This window comes from Lissotriton helveticus, chromosome 3_1 (assembly GCF_964261635.1).
Source record: "Lissotriton helveticus chromosome 3_1, aLisHel1.1, whole genome shotgun sequence".
In the NCBI taxonomy this organism is placed as follows: domain Eukaryota; kingdom Metazoa; phylum Chordata; class Amphibia; order Caudata; family Salamandridae; genus Lissotriton; species Lissotriton helveticus.
The window spans coordinates 1533953761-1533974193 of NC_136061.1; the positions used below are offsets into that span (position 1 = coordinate 1533953761).

The following is a 20433-nucleotide window of genomic DNA, read 5'->3' on the forward strand; positions in this document are numbered from 1 at the left end:
TTCATGCTGGTGGCGTTGTTTATACAAACATGTTTATACAAACATGTTTATCTCATTGTGTGCACCCTCCTTTGGTATTTTTGAGAAATCTCAAAACTGGGTTACTGTGCCATAAGCTGGAAGATGAATTTGCTTTGGTTTCTGAAATCACTGGAATTGGTCTATCACAATATTGTAGAGCATTGGGTTCCCTAGTGCTATTTGAATGTGACCCACAGGTGTGTGTATGGTACCGCCACTGACAGAAGATCTCTTTTGTGACTGGCAGATTTCACAACATGGTCCCATTTCGCCCTAGCAGCCTAACCAACCCTGGCCCCTGCCAGGCTGTCCAGTGGCTACTGTACTTGGACTCCACTATCCAACCACATACCCTATGGGCTGCTTCCATTGGCAGACCTGGGGTACCCCAAAGAAACAAGTTTTTACATCCCAGTAAAAGTGGATGCTTTTTTACATACATTTATTCTCAGATTTTCAAATATGAAACACAAATCGACTGTGTACCAGTGTCATGGTACATTATCTCATTGTCCTGGTACACAGTAAGGCAAAGCTCAGATGTAACAAATGAGTCACACACAAAGCACAGGGAACAACAACGTGGCCCAGCGTTACATCGACCAGCCTTATCTGGCCAAGGCAGTACATCACAATAGCAGTGGCGAAGGTATCCTGACCCAGCAGGTAATTGTCACCTGCAAGCCATTCTACAATAGGTGAGTTAGGAATCGGAGCATCTGTCCTGTCAGTGACACTTGTTGAAGATAAATAACAAAGGGCTCTCAAATGTCCTTGGGTCGGGTTGTTAGTGGCATGAGGTCCCAGTATGCTGCCAATTGCTTCTGACAGTAGGAGACGTCTGCTAGCCAGGCCTGGTTGGCAGGAACTGACTTTCTTTCCCAATGTATCGCCACTCTGCGTTTGGCTAACAGGAGTAGCATTGCAATGAGGCCTCTTTATCCGTCCATAGCGTCCTTTACCTACCCAATGAGACATACAATAGTATCTAGTGGGAATGGGGCCTCTATGATAGCATTCACCGTGTCACAGACCGCAGTCCAAAAGCTCGACACATCCGGGCAGGTGCATGAATGTAGCTTTGCTCGTGACCATGTAAGCAGTGCGAGTCGGCAACCAGTCCAATTCTGTGGAGCTGCGATGGAGTGCGATATGTTCTGTGTAAATAATTAGTATATTAGTATCAGTCTGTAATTGGGAGACAGCCTCTCAGACTAGCCACTAAAGTAGTTCTACTGCGCTTCTGATATGTCGGAACCCAGGTCCTTCTCCCAAGCCAGCTGAGCCCCTGCTGTGTCTACCGGGAAGGCTGCCAGCGAGAATGTGTAGAGCAGAGTGATGAGTTTACGTGGTGACGTGGGCGTCAGAATGTATTCCTTTGCCTTAGAGATAGGAGGGAGAGCGGGAAAACGGTCATGCAGTGTGCGCCAGGTAGCTCTAATTTGATAATACAGTAGTGTGTCTAATGGTGTGGGCGTGTTTGTCTCCGTTCCGGCAAATTGGGGGAGAAACTTTCCATCCGCGAAGACTTTTATGCCTTGTGCCCCTGCGTACCCAATGGCGCCTTTATCCTGTAATGGCAGAAATATGGGATTATCTGCCAGTAATGCAGAAGGCGCATATAGTGTTGTAAGGCCAGCCCGTCTGTGGAGGCCGTCCCATGCACGCATTCCACAGTACTGATTTCAGCTTTAGGTGTCTTGTATGACTGGAACAGTTCAGTTGTAAGTGGCCATGGGGACGTTTTTGATCCGGCCCAATCTCTAGATATTGTTGAAACTGGGTGGGGTGAAGCCAATAGTGAAAGAAAGGTGATTGGGTGCATATAGCTGCGTATCCGGCGCTCCCAAGCCTCCCAGCATGGGTGGCAGCGTCAGGCATTCATAGGATACCATTGTGGTCACATTAGACCATATTTTCTTAACGAGCTGACGTGAGTGGAAGCGGGATGTTAACAAAAAGATATTAAAACTTCTAGAGTATTACCATCTTTGCGATGACTATGCGGCCAGCAAGAGATAATGGTAATTTAAGCCACATCTGGATGTGCGGCTCTAGCCATTCAATTGCACAGGATCTAATTATTCCAGTTTATCTGGTTTCCTAACACCCACCATATCTGGCCACCTCACTCGTCATTGGCCCCAGATTCGCTTGCGTATGTAAAGAGTGATGTTGGCATACATAGATGCGAATAGGCCACGTACAGTGAAGCCGATGTCTCATTCAGCATGTTGACACAGTCTGACTGCCAGTGGCTCTATAGATATGGCAAATAAAAGTGGGGACAAAGGGCATCCCTGCCTGGTGCCACGCATGATTGCTATCTGTTCCGAGACGTGTCAATTCAGCCTGATGTGGTAAGAGTATATAAAAGTTGTATTTTCTGAATAAAGTTAGGACTAAGCCATAGCAGCCACTGCCGGGCTGGAAGGGTGAATGTGATGCATCACAGCAAGTATGGTGCAGAGGTTGTGTGATTTGGCGCGCCTGGAGTTAAAGCTAGACTGTCCCGATCTTACAATTAGGTGCATAAGCCGATAATTGCATATATCTTGTCTATATTTATTGGGGACAGGGGGCTGCAAGAGTCTGCCTCCTCAAGATATGCTGTTAGATTATCTCTGTCTGCCAGCACATCAGGGTTGTTCCCTAGAGTACTCCCATTGCAGCACCTGAATCTACTTTTCTAATTTGCCCAATGATCTGTGAATCACCCTCAGTACCCCGGACTGTTTTGCAATACAGGTCCCTCGTATTACCACCTTGAACACCTCCCACAAGGTGGAGGGGGACCTTACCGATCCAGCGTTAAGCTCGAAGTAATCTGTTATTACAAGTCTGATTTCCTCTCTGAAGGCATCGCACAGTTTGTGTGGCAGCAATCACCATGAAAATGTGCAGTGGAGAGTCTGGTGGATCTGGACTACCAACTGCACTGGCTAGTGTTCGGAGAGTGTGCGTGGGAGATGTGTAACTGATGTAGTCCTGGTGAGGACATCGCTGGACACAAGCCAAAATTCTACGAGGGACCGTAAGAAGAGTAGCATGTACCTTCACATGCGTTGTGATGAGTGAAACCAAACATCTAGAAGCTGGTTGTGTAAAATTGGCGCAATTTAGAGGGTGATGCTGGTGATGCTGCCTTGCACCGGAGTGGTCCAAGTCCCCTTCCAGCGTTACATTGAAATCTCCTACCCATAGCACCGTCCGCGAAGCATAATCTGCCACCTGCCTCCAGACTCTCGAAAAAGTTTGTATCGCTAGTATTGCACGGACTCGAGGCGTAGCACTAGTATTTCAATGGGTCTCCTGCAAAAAGCACAAATCAACCTTGTAGTGTGCGAGGCATGCATGCATGCACGCACCACACGGGGTTTACGGTAGTCTTTGAGACCTCGTACATTCCATGTTAGGCAGGTAATGCAGGCCATGGCGGGAAGGCTCGAGTATAGCAGTCATGTTGTGTTGTGACCACGTGCAATACGCATTGCTATGTAGTTAGCTTGTGAGGAACTGTCAAATGGAGAGTGAGAAGGGACACAACTAAGCAGAGTCTTAAATTCAACACGTCTAGAATGACCTCACTCAAAAATACTTCAGCCCCCCACCCCAACCCCACCATCACAAACAACCCCTGTGAGTCTAGCAAAAAACGTTCTCCGATCTAACCACTCCTACCACCCAAGCAGGTTGAGTCAACATTCCCTCCCACCCCAAGCATTCCCCAACAGAAACCAACATAGGGTACGTTCAGTAATTATCCCATGGGTACATGGGCTCACCAGGCGGAGAACAGGGTCACATGGACCAAGGTGGCAAAGGAGCACTTCGGGGGGGACATATGCTACAAGTGTGGTGAGCGTCCAGCAGCATTGAGGCTCCTTGTAGAGATGAGAAGCATGAGCCAGCAATCTAGACCATTCTGAATTCTATTGGGAGAGGCAGGCCAATGCAATGAACATATCACTGGTTCGGCCATCCTCCGAAGGGCGAGGAGATTTTGATGAAGATAGTTTGGCTTTGCTGAGTTGATTGGCAAATTTCAGTGCGGCCTCTGGGTCAACAAAGAAGTGCATTTAGCCGGATAGATTAGAGCATACAGCACCATTTGCTGCTGCAGGACACCCTTGGCCGGCAAGAACTCCCGTCTTGCAGTCTGCACTGCGAGGTTGAAGTCCGGGTAGAAAGAGAGGGCATTTCCCTGGGTCACCAGTAGTAATCAATGTGTTACAATTGATTCTCTGACTGCTCTCCGACCCACGTAAAGTTTTCAACAGGTGGTCTGTGTATATGCAAAGTAATTGGGTATTTCTCAAACCTTGAATTTTCAGGCAGAATGTTTTAGATCTGACTATTGGGAGACATTCTGGGGGCACTCCACAATTATTTTCCTAACATTTGCCAGCCACACTTCCTTTCTTCATTTGCAATAGGATCCATCAATAATAATACTAGAAAATGCATGTATGCTGTGGTGGTGTAGAAGTCTTGCTGTCTTAGTAGGTCCTGCAGTCACATAAAGGTCTTCACTGGCTGGAGCTTCGGAAGCCATACTGAAACCTTTGGCTACATATGGTGGTGCTTTAGTTGCTTCTGGTGAGTGGTTGATCGGAGAACTGCTGGGGCTTGAGGGGAAGACACTGCTTGCTGTGGTAGTCCTGCAAATGAGCACTCTTCCCGACAAAGCATTATTTGGGTAAAAGCCCTGTTTTGGCACAGTAATACCGCCTGTAGCTGATTAGATGCAGCTAGAACGTCTTGGACCAGAGTCTGGTGAGGGATTAGGTGACCTGCTACTGCATTATTAGGGAGTGAGTCCTTATCCTTAAGCTGTTCCTATTTCTTCAAGTGCCACTGGCTGGTCATGGTTTCCAAGTACCCATACTAGGACCTGTCATTGTTTAGCCTTCTGACCCCCCCCCCCCCCCCCCCCCTCTCCCTTTCCCGCAATGTTGTTATAATCGTGACACGAACATACCTCCAAAAGGGCAGGATGGAGGAGGATACTGTGAGTTTATGGTGTTCAGCTTCTGGAAAGACACTGGGAGTTTCGTGTTTGGTGCATTACATAGTCTTTGCATGCTTCTACTGTTCTTCTGTTTCTTCTTGTCTACCATTGAACTCTCCTGTCTGTCACCCTTGATAGAGATGTGTATTGCGCCTTCTGAACCAATAGTCTCCGATGAATGGGGTGGGTTTCAAATGAACTGCATTTTGTTTGTGTTTACTTAAGTCAATATCTTCACTCCTGTTGTTTATTCTACAGGGACTTGTATTACTCTCCAGAGGAGCTGTTGGGAATGGTGCTCAATTATTCCAGGTCTCTAGCAGAGGAATTCGCAGGTTGGTATGTTGTAGAATATGCAAGAATCTTATGTGCGGTGTTTTCAATGCAGAATTTGTAATAGGCAAGTTAGATCTTTTTTTTTTTTTTTTTTTTTTTTTTTTTTTTTTTTTAGTTTTTAAAAATATCCTTACCTTTTTTAAAAAAAGCCATCAAAATTACAATTAAAAACAAAAATCACTAGTGACGAGGTCTTTCATATGCCTTCAAGTGACATGCAGTCTCACCACTCCATTTCTTTTTAGCACCATCCTCCCATATTGCACTAAAGTACCAAAGCATCCTCCACGTGTTTAATTTAAAGACCAGTACACTCCAGTATCAGCATCCGTTCCAATGATGGCTTGCATTTTGGAACTGTTTTTTTTCTTTTGCGTTGCACCGGAGTATACAAAAGAACAAAGGTTTCTCTTACTGCTACCAATCCAACAAATAGAATACAATTTTCTCTAATCCTAAAGGAGCTAAGCATTTGATTCAACCAAGCTTTGTTGAACGGCAAGTTTTAGATAAGAGTCACTGAGCTTAAAATGTAAGAAGTGTTCTCCTCTTGTCCTCTTACCTGACAAAAAACGTGGGAGCGAGCAGAATTGCTTGTCTGCCATATTATCCTGCTTACATATAGACCATCAAAAAATGAATGGCACATGACCCATGATGAAACGTGTCACCTCTGTGGGTGAGGGTCTGTGCATCCAGGGAGTTGTACAACAACCAGGGTTAAACGAGAAATTATGCCAGTTTCGTGGTGGAAAAATAGTTGGAATGTCACATTATTTTTGATGCTCTCTCAACAAAATACCCTAAGATGTGGGTGGAAGTGTTTACACACTGAACTTAAAGGGATTGTTTTACTCAGTAATTTTGAGCATGCATTTTATTTGAAATGGGAAATTTGCCCCAGTCTGTGAAACCTCACTATAGCTTGTTTTAGCCATATGTTGATGGCCAGGACACTCTTTAAACTGCAGTTTGAGAGTTCTGTGAAGCTGTGGCTGGAGTCTGACCGGTGTGTAACATTGGTCTTTTCAGAACAGCCTGTCAAAGATGCAGTGATCACTGTGCCAGTGTATTTCAACCAGGCAGAGAGAAGGGCAGTGATCCAGGCTGCGCAAATGGCTAACCTGAAGGTCCTGCAGTTAATCAACGACAACACAGCTGTGGCGCTGAACTACGGGGTGTTCAGGCGGAAGGACATCAATGCAACAGCCCAGGTGAGGAGCAATTGCACTTCCAAGTCGCTTGTAATGTTGCCTCGGCAGCAGGTGCCTCTTCTTTATTCTCTTCTCGAAAGTTTGTTACCATGAATGATAAATTACTGCATTGCTCCGTGTGATGGTAGTTTGCTGCGTTTGTGGTTGGTTAGAGCTGTAGTGAATTTGATCTATTGGATGTGTTCCTTGACCGTGGTTTATCCTGCTTTTGGCGCTCCAAACTTGTCTTTAAATAATCATGAGTGCTATGCCAGCATTCTGTACTTACTGTAATCAAAGTCTGAAGGCAGGTTGTGACGTTTTGGGGGACAGAATTAAGACATCTGTTGGATGCAACATTACCCCTCCCCTGCTCACCAAGCATGTATTTCCTTCACATACATTTTAATCTGACGTTTTGTCATTTCAGAACATCATGTTTTACGACATGGGTGCTGGAAGCACTTCATGCACCATAGTGACCTACAATACGGTGAAGACCAAGGAATCTGGCACACAACCTCAGCTGCAGATCCGCGGAGTGGGGTAAAGAGGAGACCAAACTAGTGCCTGACTTTTATCATTTCTAAAATGTCTTCAGCCTCGTACAGTCTACCTTAATTGCATGACTTCTGGTTGAGTGTTCTATGCCCCCAAGCTGTTCGATATTTGCTGGTCAGCTGCAATTTTAACTGATCAACTATAATTTCTCCCTCATATCCCTCCTGTATGTAGCGAAGGCCATGTAAGCTTGACATTGCTTCTCATTGGTTTAGAATTGGCTTTCTACTTTATCTTTAGGTTTGATCGCACTCTAGGTGGGCTAGAGATGGAATTGCGACTGAGGGATCATCTGGCCAAACTGTTCAATGAGCAGAAGAAGTCCAAAAAAGATGTGCGGCAAAATGGACGTGCCATGGCAAAGCTTCTTAAGGAGGCCAACAGGGTGAAGACCATCCTGAGTGCCAATGCTGACCACATGGCACAGGTAATGCCACACGAGAGTCTGATGTAGATGCATGCCACCTACATGATTACTAATTTTTGTGAATTGGCTCTTTATTGCTTATCCTAGTTGTTTATGTCAAAGGCTTCAAGTAGTGGTGATGTGTTAGTGTAATTCGTGGCAGGTTTCGGAATGGTTATGCATGTCTTCACTAGATGATGTTTCGTTAGTTATGTGACGGGTGATGCTCTTTGTTACCACCTGTTGACATAACAAACCTGCACACTAAATCTGCTCTCTTTATGTGCTGCACAGATCGAGGGTTTGATGGATGACATTGACTTTAAATCCAAGATCGTCCGTCAGGACTTGGAGGACCTGTGCCCCGATTTGTACGAGCGCGTGGCTGCCCCTGTACAGCAGGCACTGAGCATAGCTGAAATGAACCTGGTATGTAAGCAAAAAATGCGGGACGAGTCCTAGCACTCTCCGAGTACACAGCGATCTTAGCAAGTGAGCACAGATTGTACATAGATGGAGCACCTTGGGTGGATGCTGGCTAATGACTGGAGACACAGCAGTGCAGCACAAGTACACTTCAAGATCACAGTTTGTACTGTAATATGTCGAGCAGTCAATAGGTGCCAACTGCACATTCTGTCTGATATCAAACTGGAGAGTGACTACAGTGCACCACAAGTTCGCAACAGGCATATCTGTCTGCACTATGCACAGGACATAGGAGGGTTGATGGACAAAAACATTCTACGTGCAGTGCAGTACAGTATCCCAGCTCAATGAGACTAAGTACCTTAAAATCTGGTATTCCATAGTTCGTCACAAAAGTATGGCCGGTGAATATGTGGGTTGTTCTTCTCTCCAAGATTCCAATCACAATTCATACCATTTATCATGTGAAAGAAGTATTTTGTTTAATGAGATTTGCAGAACACAGAGGGCTGTATCCAAGAATGGTGCTCTGATGCATAGCATTAAAATGTCTAAAGTGCATACACGTAACTTGATTTTCAGTGAGTACAGACAGCACAGCTCCGACTGGGAGAGGTAACCCAGGCTTTGACTGTCTGAGCGTTGCTAATTAACACAACTCGGACAGGTACACTTTCAATGAATGCCTTTAGTGCAGCAGAAACAAACATTAAAGCTCTTTGCAAAAGAGAGCTCTAGGAGAAATGATCTAGATGTGTGTAAGAGAGATAATTTGCATCATTTGAAGGAGCCCAGTTACGGGGAAGGGAAGGGGAGGGGAGGGGAGGGGGTTATTGAGCCTTTCCTGCAGGATATAAAAAGTTCTTACTTAAGGAGGTGGGTTTTGAAGGTTGGGCTGGGACTGGTGCCAGACTTTATAAAACGGAAGTTGGCTAGACAGGCAGGGGCATAAATAGTGTCCCTTTTGCCATAATGTATCATTACATTTTTTGCACTTGTTTCGATGGAATGTTATAGGCTTGCCATACAAGTGATCTAAGATGTTTTATTCTATGTTGTGTATGTATATGAAATGTTTGTATTGCCTTGTTGGGATTATATCAAACTTTAAAAAAATCAAAACTCAACTCTGAGAATTTGAGTTAACTGTATTCCCTTTACACAGTATCTTCAAATAGGCACCCAGTTCTGCAGCAGTACACCCATTCATAATATGGCCCATTGACTTTTTTTGTACAGTTAAGCACCATGTTCGTGTACACATGTATTGCTTGGTTGTGACTCGTACCTTTTTCTTTATCTTGTCTGCAGGATGAAATTGATCAGGTGATCCTGGTGGGTGGAGCCACACGGGTTCCGAAGGTCCAGGAGGCTCTTTTGACGGCTGTTGGGAAGTAAGTGTTAGGCCGGGAATGACTATGAAGTGTGTGCGTGTCTCTGTTGGTCTCATCCATCAGAGTTCAAGTAACTGACCTTCCATTCTAACCTTTTCCCCACCTTCCTTGATTTCTAGGGAGGAGCTGGGAAAGAACATTAACGCAGATGAGGCTGCAGCAATGGGAGCAGTGTACCAGGCAGCAGCTCTTAGCAAAGCCTTCAAAGTCAAGCCATTCATTGTGCGCGATGCTGCATTGTTCCCCATCCAGGTGTGTGCCTTAGACTCCTCTCGGAACTCATTGTGCAGATCTTAGTAGCACCTCTGGCCTATATTTGTCTCAAAACCCTCATTCCACACCCCTCCCAAAAAAAACCTTGTTCACAGTGAAGTAGTTTTCCACCCCATCTGGGTGTGTGCAGCTTCTATCCTTCATCCCCACCGCAACCCCTCCAATGCACTCCTCTCCATGCTGCTTTGTCCTATTGGGTTTTAGGTCTCAATGCACTCCTTCCCTGGTGCTCCCACCTGCAGTAGAGGTCACTTTTTTTCACTGCTTACCTGATTTGGCTGCCATGAGTTGTGCCACACAAAGGATTGTTGGGGTGGTACAACCTTGTGAGCTTTGTTTAGAAGTTCAAGTAATTTAGCTATCTAATTTACTTACACTATCCTACAGTTGCAGGTTTTCACATGTTCCTCTTAGTCTTACATATTTGTGAACCTGAGTAACTTAGCTACTCAACTTCTGGGAAGCTCTTCCTAGTTGGAAGGACAAATTCGTACAGTGGCTCTCCCAGAAGCCACTGTTGATGTGACATTGTAATACAGTATATTGCATGCTTTTGCCTATAATTATGCATTGTTCAACATGATTGCTTCATTTATTGCAGCCGTATAGCTTACTTTCTTTTTTACTGATGCCTTATTCAGGTTTTTGTTATGAGGATTGAACTTTGTGTATCATGTGTTGCAAAGTTCGGTTTGCTTTCACATCACCCTTGCACCCTCTTTAGGGCACTCTGCCTACTGCCCTTTTGTTCTATCAGATTGTCTGGTGTTTTGCTACTGATGGCTGGCGCTCATAGCCCTTTCTTTGCTGGGCCTTGTTGTTTGCATAGTTCAAGTGTGTAAGGACATTTTAAAGTATCTAAATGTAAATTGTTGTGTAAGAGCTCTCTGAAGTAGCCACATGCCAGCACTGAGCGCTCCATGAAAAACTCTTTGCCCATAATTAAATAGAAAGACATGGTTGTCGACATCGGACATTGTGAGCATTATTTTTTAGATTTCTTTGCAGCTGTTTGTTACCCAATCCATTGAACCTTGCAGGGCACTATTTCTCTTAAAAGGCCACTATCCAAACTTGCCTGTGGTTTGTGTTCTTACCAAAGATGGCGTATGTGCCCGTGATTATAATGTCTCCAGAGGGACTTGTATTTTCCGTTAGTTTTTCCTTAATTAAAAATTAACTTTTAAATACCTTGCTGATTGGGGTATCTTAACTGCAGGTGTTCAGATTGCACTTTTTGCTGCACCTGCGGCTGTTAACACCTGTCATTTGTTACACGCTCAATATGATGGTTCATTCTGATCACTCGTTCCTTTGCATGGCTGTATCTAGAGCCTGGTGACATCTTGTCCATAGTACACAACCCAGATGTTCTTTGTTGTATGCTGTTCCTAGCTATCTTTCCAGTAACTCTATTTGTTAATCTGGTCAACAGCTGTATTCTAGTATAGTGTATGAGATTCTTTTCCATGAGATTCTAAACAGATCTTTCTGAAAGATTGAATATCACCATGCATGGGTGAGTTCCTGGATACCATTTTTAGAAATTGACTGTTCGAGGCATGTGTGCTGCTGAATTTATATCTGTGCATAGATCGCCGCCTAGTGTTGGGTCCGGATGATGGCACATTGTTGTCCTGGAAGAGTCTTCGAAGTATCACGAGATAGGTGGCTCCTCCCTTGGACTACAGTGCGCATGGGCATCCTCTCCATCTTCAGATTGTTTTTTTTCCGCCATTGGGTTCGGATGTACTTTCTTGACTCAAGTTAGGAATATACTTAAAACACTTTTCGCGAGGCCAAAAGGCCTTCGGGGCGTCGGTATTGTCTCTCGTTCGGTGCCCAGTACTTCATCCTGTTCTTCGAACAGTATGTCGAAGGCCGTATTGCCTTTTCGACATCTAGGCCCCGACGAGCGTCGACCATGGAACGGAGCCCGTTCAAGAGATGCCCCGTCTGCAACTCCAAATACCCTCACATCGATGTGCACTCGGTGTGCAATAAGTGCCTATCCCCGGACCACGACGAGGCCAGCTGCATGGCCTGTTCCAAGTTCCGGTCGAAGAAAACACTTCGGCTTCGACGCGACAGTCGGCCCAGCAAACGGCACCAGACCCAGAAAATATCTTCGGGGCAGACGACATCCAGGGAGCCAATCGGGAGGATCCTGACCAGCAGTCGGACCCTGCATCGGAGCACGACTCACATTCTAGTGTGGACGAAGAACAAGACTACGTCCATGAGGAAGACCTCGTCGAGGTAGGGGACGACGCCGAAGCCATCGGAGCCGTCGATGACGACTCAAGCGATGAGCAAGGCCCATCCGCAATCGCGGGGCCCAATACTGACACTTTACTCTCTAAGGCTCAGGTCGAGGCATCGCCGGAAGGCCTTAGCCAAGATCTTTACCCGCATTCTATAGCCCCGTGCCCAGGCCCGGCTAAGAATACTTCTACGGAGCCATCGGTCAATCAGCCACTTTCCGCGGCAAAACGGAAACCTACAGCAACTGTATCGAAACAAACTGCTGAAGCCAGTCATCGGATCGACGGCCTCGGATTCGTCGGCTCCAACCCAATCTAAAAGTGTCATCAACCCTTCGGGGTCACAAGGGGGCGTCGACTCGAAACACGGGACGCCGAAGCCTGTCTCTGCCGTCAGGCACTTCGTGCTGACGCTGTCGACGTCCACGCCCAAAGATGGCGACACTGACAAAGGACTCAAAGCTAGGAAGACTGTCGATCCAAAACTTCCAGCCTCCGCGCCGATATCCAGCAAAGCCTTCGAGTCGAAAAGTGCACCCGACCCGAAAGAGCACATCCAAGCAGAAAGGCGTACCTGTTGCGCACCGACAGCTCGAATCGACGCAGGGCCGCAAGCAGCCCAGTGATCCTACAAAGTTGATCGGATCGAAGACGGCAACACCCTCAAAAAAGGTCGGTGCGTCTCCACTGCTTACACAACCCATTAAATATTGACTGCCCCCGACTGCTTGACCAAAAACCCTCGAGCCACAAAAGGGCACCGACACTGCCAAGAAAGTGTCGGTAGTTTCAAGGACTCAGTCAGCTGAGGAGGATGTGATATTCCAACCACCCTCCTATGACAATCAGTCAAAGCTGTTCATCGACTCGGATACTGGTAGACTCACCATTTACAAATGGAAAATAGCCCCAGAAACTCCTTTGGAGTCATACAAAATCCCTCTAAAAAGGAAAAGAGACTCACAACCTCACCTGTTCTTTCTGAGCCTGTGGGGTCCTATGAACAAGACTATTCCTATTCGCCCACACGCACCTATGAGGATATAGGGGAGGGATATAATGAAGATGAGTTCAATTAGCCTGCTGCCGCAGATCAGGATGAACAGCAAACCTGGACTGAGCCTGTTGACCCTGGTGAGCCACACACCACGCCTGACACTCAGTCCTATACCATCAAAACCTCGCCTACTGAAGATACTGCTGCGTTTAACGCTTTGATTGAAAGGGCAGCCAAAAACCATGATGTGGAAATGCATGCTGACCCAGTAAAGGAGGACTTTTTGTTTGATACTTTCTTAACTTCAGAAAGATCAGTAAAGCCATTGCCTATGCTGAAGGGTGTCATTAAACACGCTACTGACATCTCCAAAGAGACCACAAGGGCACGGGTTGTGAACCCAAGGATTGAAAAGAAGTACCGGCCTGCACCTGTAGACCCTACGTACATCAAAGGACAGCTCCCGTTGGACTCCCTCGTGGTGGCTAATGCTCGTAAAAGGGCAAACTCTCAAACCAGTGGTGATGCTCCCACTCCGGACAAAGAATCCAAAATCTTTGAAGCATCTGGCAAGCGAGTAGCGGCTCAAGCAGCAAATATTTGGAGGATCTCCAATACACAGGCCCTATTAGCCAGATATGATAGGGCGCACTATGACACGTTAGAGCAGCTACTGCAACACCTGCCTGAGGCTTATAAGGAGGGAGCAGAATTGCTGATACAGGAGGGGAAATTAATTTCAAATGCGTCCATCAAATGTGCGCTAGATGCAGCAGACACAGCAGCTAGAGCCATTAACACAAGTGTGATGCTTAGAAGGCATGCCTGGCTCCGCATCTCTGGTTTTAAGCCAGAGATACAAACTACTTTACTCAACCAGCCGGTTAACCCTGATTTTCTCTTTGGTCCTGATGTAGACACCACCCTTGAGAAAATTAAAAAAGACACTGACAGCAAAATCCATGGGGGCTCTGCAGTCTCAACAGTTCAGGGGCGGTTCCTTTCGTCGCTCCGGTAACAGGGGAGCCTCCAGAGGTCAAGCATCACAGCAAACCCAATACAACAAAGGTGGCACGCAGACCACCTATAACAAGAACAATAGGGGTGGCTATCGTGGGAACATCACCAAAGGCAGAGGACACGGAAATAATAATACCAGATCCTCCGCCACCAATAAACAGTGACGTCTTGTCACTGCCCCCCGACCATATAACACCAGTCGGGGGAAGACTTCAGCAGTTCCTGCCAGTCTGGGAAGGCATAACCACAGACAGGTGGGTGAGAGACCTTATCCAATACGGCTATTGTCTAGAACTAACCTCCACTCCACCCAACATACCCCCAAGGCACCGTCCTATGTCCGCAGAGCACATGCACTTATTGCAGCAGGAAGTACTCTGCATGCTGCAAAAAAGGGGGCATAGAACTCGTGCCTTTAAATCAGCAGGGTACAGGGGTGTACTCACTGTACTTCTTAATCCCAAAAAAGGACGGGTCTCTCAGACCCATTCTAGACCTCAGACCCCTGAACCAGTACATCTTGTCAGAACACTTTCACATGCTGACTTTACATCAAGTTCTACCATTGCTCAGTCAGGGGGACTTCCTAGCACCCCTAGACCTCAAAGACTCCTATTTCCACATTCCCATTCACCCAGGACACAGGAAATATCTCAGGTTCACCATAAACAACCAGCATTACCAGTTCAAGGTCCTGCCTTTTGGGGTCACTACTGCCCCCAGGGTCTTCACCTAGTGCTTAGCAACAGTGGCGGCGCATCTTCGGAGACAACACATCCATGTCTATCCTTATCTGGACGACTGGCTTGTTCAAGCAAAGTCAGCCCAGCAATGTGCCAGCCACATGTCCCGCACAATTCACCTCCTACACAGTCTAGGATTTTCACTGAATTACCCGAAATCACACCTTCAACCCGCACATGTACAACAGTACCTGGGTGCGACAATCAACACTCTGTCAGCGACAGCGCACCCAAACTCTGCCAGAGTCAACAGCATGCAATTGCTCATTCGAAAATTCAGGCCCCAACACTCGCTCCCAGCGCAGGTATTCATGCAGCTAATAGGTATGATGGCCTCCTGCATCTTTATAGTCCCTCACGCAAGGCTACACATGCGTCCGCTTCAGGAGTGCTTAGCACGACAGTGGAACCAGGCTCAAGGACATCTGAAAGACCTAGTGTTGGTGACCGGTCGTGCATACAACTCTCTGCATTGGTGGAACACACAAAACCTTTGCAGGGGACGACCGTTCCAAGAGCCTGTACCACAAATAGTGCTGACAACGGACGCATTTCTCCAAGGTTGGGGAGCGCATGTCCTCCATTATACAGTGCAGGGCCTATGGACAGCGCAGCAGCAAAACATGCATATCCACCTATTGGAGATCATGGCAATTTTCATGGCAATGAAGGCCTTCAGACTGCATCTGTGCAACAAAGTCGTGCTGATCCGGACGGACAACATGACTGCCATGTATTACATCCAGAAGCAGGGAGGCACGCACTCTCCACAATTGTCTCATCTGGCCCAGAGCATGTGGAAGTGGGCCATTCAAAGGAACATGTTCCTCATGGCGGAACATCTCCCAGGCAAAGACAACCAGATGGCGGACCTGCTCAGCAGGCACAGCCACCAGATGCATCCCTCAGTGCTCCAACCATATTTCCAGCAGTGGGGGTCCTCCAGAGATAGACCTATTCGCCACAAAGGAAAACGCAAAATGCCAAACCTTCGCCGCCAGGTTCCCACACCCGCAGTCTCAGGGCAGTGCGATATGGATGAACTGGTCAGGCAGATTTGCGTACGCTTTTCCTCCAGCACCACTCATCCCGCTAGTGGCACGCAAACGGCGGCAGCACTCCATGACGCTCATCCTAGTTGCTCCAACGTGGGCACGGCAAGTGTGGTACACCACGTTCCTAGAACTTTCAGTGGTGCCTCACCAACGACTGCGACTCAAGCCCAGTCTCCTCACTCAGAACCGTGGAGACATTCAGCACCCAGATCCGCAACAGTTGAGCCTTGCAATATGGCTCCTGAGGTCATAGTTTGGCTACCTCAACCTGCCCCCTGACTGTATGAACATCATCAAGGAGGCAAGAAGGCCTACAACCAGGGCATGCTATGCGGCCAAATGGAAGCGCTTTGTCATTTACTGTTCTAATAATGACACAAATCCGCTAGATGCATCCACGCAAAACATTGTTATTTGTTGCACCTATACAGATGCAATCTGGCATATAGTTCCATTAGGATACATTTGGCCGCAATGGCAGCTTATCTTCAAAACAGACAGCATGTTTCTCTTTTTAGAGTGCCAGCCATTAAAGCTTTTATGGAAGGACTCAAAAGAGTGATTCCTCCCAGACACCCTCCTTCACCTGTCTGAAATCTGAACATAGTTCTCACCAGACTAATGGGACCACCCTTTGAACCTCTTCTCTTTTGTGAGTCACAGTTTCTCACATGGAAAGTGGCTTGTCTAGTTGCAATCACCTCGCTAAGGCGAGTTAGTGAGCTTCAAGCCCTAACTATTCAAGAGCCATTCATACAGATTCATGCTAATCGGGTGGTGCTGCGTACCAACCCAAAATTCATGCCTAAAGTGGTGTCGCAGTTCCACATTAACCAAACCATAGAACTGCCCGTTTTCTTCCCAAATCCAGACTCGGTGGCAGACAGAGCACTGCACACGCTAGATGTTAAAAGAGCTCTCCTGTATTACATAGACAGGACGAAGGATTTCAGGAAAACTAAGCAACGGTTTGTTGCCTTCTCTCCACAACATAAAGGCAACCCCATTTCAAAGTCGGGTATAGCCAGATGGATTGTTAAGTGCATACAAATCTGTTATCAAAAAGCTAAACGCACATTAACAGTTCCCCCAAGAGCGCATTCCACACGCAAGTTAGGGGCATCCATGGCTTTCCTAGGTAACATTCCTCTAGAGGATATATGTAGAGCAGCCACATGGACCACTATACACACATTCACCAAACACTAATGCGTGGATGTACACTCCAAACAGCAAGCTGCTGTAGGTCAGGCTGTTCTCAGGACTCTTTTTCAGACTGCTGCAGCTGGCACGGGCAACCGCCGCTAAGGAGGATACTGCTATGTATTCTATGCACAGACATAAATTCAGCAGCCCACATGCCTCGAACGGAATATGCTACTTACCAGTATGCATCTGTTCTTGGCATGTAGGGCTGCTGACATTTATATCGCCCACCCTCCTCCCCGGTGCCTGTCGCAGCTGTAGCACTCAAAATCATTCTCAGGCATGGTCATCACTTACTGTATTACACTACATCTCTGCCACAATGGCGAAAAACAATCTGAAGATGTAGAGGATGCCCATGCGCACTGTAGTCCAAGGGAGGAGCCACCTATCTCGTGATACTTCGAAGACTCTTACAGGACAACAATGTGCAATCATCCGGACCCAACACTAGGCGGAGAACTATGCACAGATATACATTTCAGCAGCCCTACATGCCAAGAACAGATGCATACTGGTAAGTAGCATATTCCTTTCTTCATACCAATAACCTAAACGGAAACTTGCCCAATAAAGACCAACATTGACTTTTTTTTTTCTGGGCTCAACTTTGAATTCCACCTGAGAAAGAAAGCAAAAGATGGCATGCTCTCTGGAAAAATGAGATGAGATGTTTATAGAGCAAAACATTACTAAAGCGTGTCTAGGAGCTAGTATTCAGAGAAATTCACCATGGTGCCAGGAAAACCAAGAGATGGGAAGAATGCTACGGACTAGGTTGAAAAAGCAAAATGTTAATATTCTTACAAAAGATGACGTTTTCAGCACCTGAAATGCGAGAGGGTAAGGAGCTTAAAAATTTAGCACCACAATGGGCGAAAGAACGGCTATCCCAACTAGTCCTGTGGATTCTCTGAACAACCTTCTGTCTTCTAGATGCAGAGTGAAGCAGCCTGCCTGGCATGTACCATTTTCCAGGTCCTTATCTGGGTTTTCAAGCGCTGGGAGGTGGCCACAGGACTCTGGCTATCAGATTGTAGACCAGATAAATGGCTGTGCTCAAATACCTGGCCCTCTGTTTTTTTTTCTGCATTAAACTTGAGAGAGTTGTCTCTCCTTCAGCTGCTAGTTCTAGACATACGTTCCTTAAACCTAATTGTCACGGCAGAAACACCATCCACGAGTGATAGGGTAATGTGGGTATCAGCTGTATAAGACAGCACTTGGGAACCTAAGGATCTAATCAATTGTGTCAGAGGAAACATGCAGGCTGAAGAGAGTAGGGCAAAGTGAGTAGCCCTGCGGGACTCCACACGGATGTCTGAAGGCTTTAGCCCTGACCTGCCCACAACTAACCACTTGTGATCTATCAGCCAGAAAGGAATGCAAGGAATGGAGCGCCTAGTCCTTTATACCAGTTGAGAAAGGCTTTGTGTTGAAAGCACAGGGGAGACTGGCTCATAGGCTGCAGATAGATCAAGTATGATCAAGACTGAGGCTCCTCTGCAGTCAACCTGGCCTCTTATACTGTCAGCCACTGCCACCAGTGCAGATTCTGTCCTGTGGCCGCTCCTAAAGCCAACCTGGGAAGGATCAAGAAGACCATGTGTATCGAACGACCTCAATTGCTGCTTTAGATGTTGTTTTTTCCAGTATTATTGCAGGTATAGTCAATAAGGAAATTAATCGATTTGTTTTTAGGTTCCTCCGGGTTTAGGTTCACATTCTTGAGCAAAGGAGTGATAATAGCTTCTTTCCATAGACTGGGAAACTGTCCTACATGAATTATCTGGTTGAACATCCGGTTGAGATGTTTGGCTACTATGTCAGGAGCTAAAAGCAGAATTTTGGGCGGACAGGGCTCTGGCTGGAATCTTGAGTTAATGCCCAACAGAATTTTTTTTAACTTGGGGCGCAGTGACCTGTGCAAAACATGAAAACACTGATGGGCTCTCTACTGAAGGACAAGCGGGGGCAGTGCTAATGATATCCTGATCACTTTAAGGATGAAACTCTGAGTAGATATTCACAATTTTCTTTTAAGAAAGTTGCTAACTCCTTGCAGTACTCTTTTCTACTGATGAGGAGATGGATAAGCTAAAAGTTGACAATTTTAAAAGCTCCTCAGAAGAGTTGTCGCCATTCTTATTTTCTGCATAAAAAATGGAGATTTGGCCTCAAATTGCATTTTTATCAGCTTGTAGTAGCAATCCGAAGGTAAAGGTTCAATAACTTGATCCCCAGAACAATAGAAAAGTAGCACGTGAACCGGGGTGGGGGGCGATGGTGAAGGAGACTGGAAAAAGCAAGGCCCTTTCAGATTTCCAATTTAAATACGGCCACCTCTCATTCACAATGAGGTTGAAGCAAGAAAAATGCAGTATATAGAATCCCTGAAAAATGGCCAGCTACCCCTCCCCGCCCCCCAATCCTCCTCTGGAGGTACAATCCAGTCTAACGATAGCCAGTTGGGACCCCCTGAACCAGATCTGAGCCAGAGGTTTCCCATGCCCAAGTTTCCTGAACAAAAAGGCATTCCACATTGAGGTTGCACGAGTTCCATGACTTCTCACCCGCTCTTGATTAAAGAGCGCACATTGATTAAGTTGCTTGCAACAATACTCTGATGCCCCACTGCAGCAGGCCCGATAGGCCCTTTGCTGGTACTTTCAAATGGACCCTCTCTGCCCAGTGGCCCGAGTTGAAAGCCACACTTTGAGCATGAATTCCCATTCAAGCAGTCCCAGTCGAAAAGGGGGCAGTCGACTGACTTGCTTTGAGGCCGTAGGGCTAACCGCTGCAATCTCTAGTGTTAGCTTCCAGGTCTGACTTGAAATCAGCAGCATCCTGGCGCAGTTTAGGCACAGACCAGCTTGCCTTTGACTCTGCAGCTGCACAGATATGCTGCCATGCTCTGTAAATAGCCTCGCCTCAATATATTGTATTAGTCTTTTAAATTGACATACGTTGTCAACATATCAAACTATAATACCAGATCAAATCGGCTGCTGCGATATTGTTTATATTACCCCTGTTTGCTTCCCCCCACCCTTCTGATACATTGCACATCACTATATGGTACACCATTACAGCATATGTCTCTTTATCATACTTCTGCTTCAAGGGCCGCAGTCATTACAATGTGCGTTAAGGTGGTCAGCTGAATGGGGGGGGGGGTGTTTAACTCTCCCCTCCCCCCTTCCCTCTGGGGTAGAGGTCTAGTTTTCACACCTCACTAGTCCCCCAGTGCTCCATTCTCCCCCCCCACCCCACCCATACCTTCTCAAATTTAGGGGTGCATCCCTGTGTTCCTCATACACCATTTTCTCTCTTATTCAACATTTGTTCATGCCCCTTTCCCAGTTTTGAAGTTATGGGTATATCGTGCTACCACATTTTCTAGCAGTTTCCTTTTTTGCCAGCAGGAAGCCTAGAGTGACGAGTAGTCTCTTGTAGGATGTGGCCTCAGACTCCCTTCATATTCTTATACAGCTCAGAGGAGCTTGGGTTTCATTAGTTACTCC

The 20433-nt window shown here is 46.6% G+C and overlaps 1 protein-coding gene across 7 annotated transcripts in view; it reads left to right on the top strand.

Moving 5' to 3' along the window:
* HYOU1 (hypoxia up-regulated 1) overlaps nucleotides 1-20433 on the top strand; it is a 231065-nt gene that overhangs the window by 42951 nt on the left and 167681 nt on the right. For all 7 annotated transcript variants that reach the window (XR_013608815.1, XR_013608816.1, XR_013608817.1 and 4 more), the window contains exons 6-12: nucleotides 5291-5367; nucleotides 6401-6582; nucleotides 6992-7107; nucleotides 7363-7549; nucleotides 7823-7957; nucleotides 9269-9351; nucleotides 9471-9603. Coding sequence is in view for 4 of the 7 variants with exons in the window: in XM_078682202.1 (XP_078538328.1) it covers nucleotides 5291-5367; nucleotides 6401-6582; nucleotides 6992-7107; nucleotides 7363-7549; nucleotides 7823-7957; nucleotides 9269-9351; nucleotides 9471-9603 (913 nt within the window). In the remaining 3 variants the exon portion in view is untranslated. The remainder of the gene's footprint in view (nucleotides 1-5290; nucleotides 5368-6400; nucleotides 6583-6991; nucleotides 7108-7362; nucleotides 7550-7822; nucleotides 7958-9268; nucleotides 9352-9470; nucleotides 9604-20433) is intronic.